Source organism: Bidens hawaiensis, unplaced genomic scaffold (genome assembly GCF_021521415.1).
Source record: "Bidens hawaiensis isolate Kalapana, Puna unplaced genomic scaffold, B.hawaiensis_p1.1 tig00058670_1, whole genome shotgun sequence".
Taxonomy (NCBI): Eukaryota; Viridiplantae; Streptophyta; class Magnoliopsida; order Asterales; family Asteraceae; genus Bidens; species Bidens hawaiensis.
This window is the reverse complement of record NW_027500556.1, coordinates 38,082-40,762: the sequence shown is the minus strand read 5'-3', so window position 1 is coordinate 40,762 and position 2,681 is coordinate 38,082. Positions and strand designations below refer to the sequence as shown.

General features: G+C 41.7%; 1 protein-coding gene across 1 annotated transcript; it reads right to left on the bottom strand.

Annotated features, from left to right (window-relative positions):
• Positions 1-1,009: 1,009 nt before the first annotated feature.
• On the bottom strand, positions 1,010-1,468 carry LOC143602339 (uncharacterized). The gene has a single exon (XM_077079483.1). The coding sequence runs from the start codon at positions 1,466-1,468 to the stop codon at positions 1,010-1,012; it is 459 nt and encodes a 152-aa protein (XP_076935598.1).
• Between the last annotated feature and the right edge of the window lie 1,213 nt (positions 1,469-2,681).

Here is a 2,681-nt window from a genome sequence, read left to right as displayed (position 1 = left end):
AACCATCTCAAAGTTTTCAGATTATGGTAATCCTCCCTAAGCATCGAAATTCGGTTTCACCGTTTTTCAAATTATTATATATATAAAAACTGCTAAAGAGGACTATCAAAGCTAGTTGGGCCTACCGACACATCCCAAATCAGATATGCAAACCATCCCTTCTTTTATTATTATGTTATATATTTCAAAAGTTCCGAGAGTTCATAAGCACATTGGTAATAATATCATTTCCAGCTTAACGTAGAACAAAAACAATTTTCAAGGGACATTTTTCTTTAAAACTTTTTTTTTCATTTTTTTATTTATTATTTTTTTTCAAATTCAGTCGCCCCAGCCACTTTCAGTTTCCGGGTCAATGGTTATCCCGTATGTCTACAGGTGGATAACAGGACCAAACATATACAAGTATATGTCCCTCGAACTTAAGTAGCCGACATAATTTTCAGCGAAAGAACAAAACAAATTTTTTTTTAATATATTTTTTTTTAATTTTTTTTCCTACAACTAAGTAGAATAAATTCCCATCCCACACTTAGAACGAAATCGTCCTCGATGAGAACAAGGAAAAGAAATAAAATAAAATAAAAATAAAACAATCGAACGACCGTATAGCATTTCATTCGCGGTCGCAACCTCGGGAGAACCAGTTCCAAGACGCCATCAGAGCTACCATGCGCATAATAATACCTGCAATAACTCAAACTCGCTCGCATGTAGCGGCGTACAAAACATAAAACAAAAACATAAGAAAAAAAATATTTTTGTGTTTTAGCATTTTTTATATATTATTTTTGGATTTTGTTGGTTTTATATTTTTTTATTTTTTTTATTTATAAATGAAAGACAAACAGAATACCCTCAAAATCAGCTGCTCAAATGGAGATTGAGTACGAGCGGCTTCAATCGGGAGGATCCTTAAAAACAAAAATAAAAATAGATAAACAAAACTCGGGCTGCCTCCCGAGAGCGCTTGGTTTAACGGGTCCTCAGCCTGACCTCGCTCTCACTTCTAACCCAAAGATGTTGTAAGGCGAAAAACCTCACCTTCCTCCATGCTCGCCTTGTCACCAATGTAGTGCTTCAGACGGTGACCATTAACTTTGAAGCTCCCATTTTTGTCTTCAATTTCTATTGCTCCATACGGGAAAACTTCCTTAACTGTGTATGGTCCAAACCATCGGGACTTAAGCTTTCCCGTAAATAATTTGAGTCGGGAATTAAACAAGAGTACGGCGTCCCCACACTTGAACTGTTTATCACCTCTCAATTTCCTATCATGCAGCTCTTTGGTCTTCAACTTATAATTATACGAGTGTGCATAAGCATGATCGCGGAGCTCCTCTAATTCATGTATCTGATGGAAACGGTTATCTCCAGCAGTCGAAAGATCAAGGTTAACTGTTTGAAGCGCCCAAGAAGCACGGTGCTCCAACTGAACAGGCAGATGACAGGCTTTCCCATAAATCATTCGAAACGGTGTGGAACCGGTCGGAGTTTTGTACGCTGTACGGAAAGCCCACAAAGCATCATCTAATTTGTCGGACCAATCCTTTCGGTTTAGCCCAACCGTCTTCTCAAGAATGCGTTTAATGCCCCGGTTACTCACTTCCACTTGTCCACTGGTCTATGGGTGGTAGGCAGTCGCAAGCCGATGGGTGACCCCATAGCGTTGCAACGCCTTCTCCATCTGCGTGTTGCAGAAGTGAGTGCCTCGATCGCTGATCAAGGCTTTCGGTACACCAAAACGAGAGAAAAGATTTCTCAGAAATCTCACTACAACTCGGGCATCGTTAGTGGGCAAGGCTTTGGCTTCGACCCACTTGGAGACGTAATCAACCGCCACGAGTATGTACTTGTTCCCTCTAGACGACGGGAACGGGCCCATAAAATCAATACCCCAAATGTCAAAAATTTCGCAAACCTGATTTGCATTTTGGGGCATCTCATTTAGGGATGAGATGTTACCAACACGCTGGCATCGGTCACAGCTTTTAACGAACGCATGAGCATCTTTGAAAATTGAAAGGCCAATAGAATCCTGAATCGAAGACCTTCTTAGCATTAAGAACAGCACCATGGTGACCTCTTGTCGGTCCCTCATGGCAGTGGCTCAAAATCCGCCACCCTTCTTCAACATCTACACATCCCCTCACCAACTGATCAGCACCTATACGAAAAAGAAATGGGTCGTCCCAAATTTAGAACTTTACGTCAGCAAAGAATTTCTTCTTTTGCTGGTGAGACATCCTCTTAGGGAGGGAACCATCAATGAGGAAATTTGCGATATCGGCAAACCATGGGTAGCCGTCATCCTGGGCTCTAACAAACATGAGATTCTCTATCGGGAAATGGTCATTGATGAGGACCCCAGCATCTCCAATCTCGGCTCTCTCAAGACGTGACAAGTGATCGGCCGCTACATTCTCGGCCCCCTTTTTATCACAGATTTCGATATCAAACTCTTGAAGCAGCAGGATCCATCGGATGAGACGTGGTTTAGCATCCTGCTTGCTGAAAAGATAACGAATAGTAGCATGATCCGTGCAGACGACTGTTTTGGACAGAACAAGATAGGACCTAAACTTATCAAATGCAAACACCACAGCTAACAACTCTTTCTCGGTGGTAGTGTAATTCTCCTGAGCACGGTTTAGGGTCCGGCTAGCATAGTAGATCGGGTG

Coding starts and splice junctions, on each gene's coding strand:
- LOC143602339 (XM_077079483.1), bottom strand. CDS start 1,468: ATGATTTATGGGAAAGCCTGTCATCTGCCTGTTCAGTTGGAGCACCGT.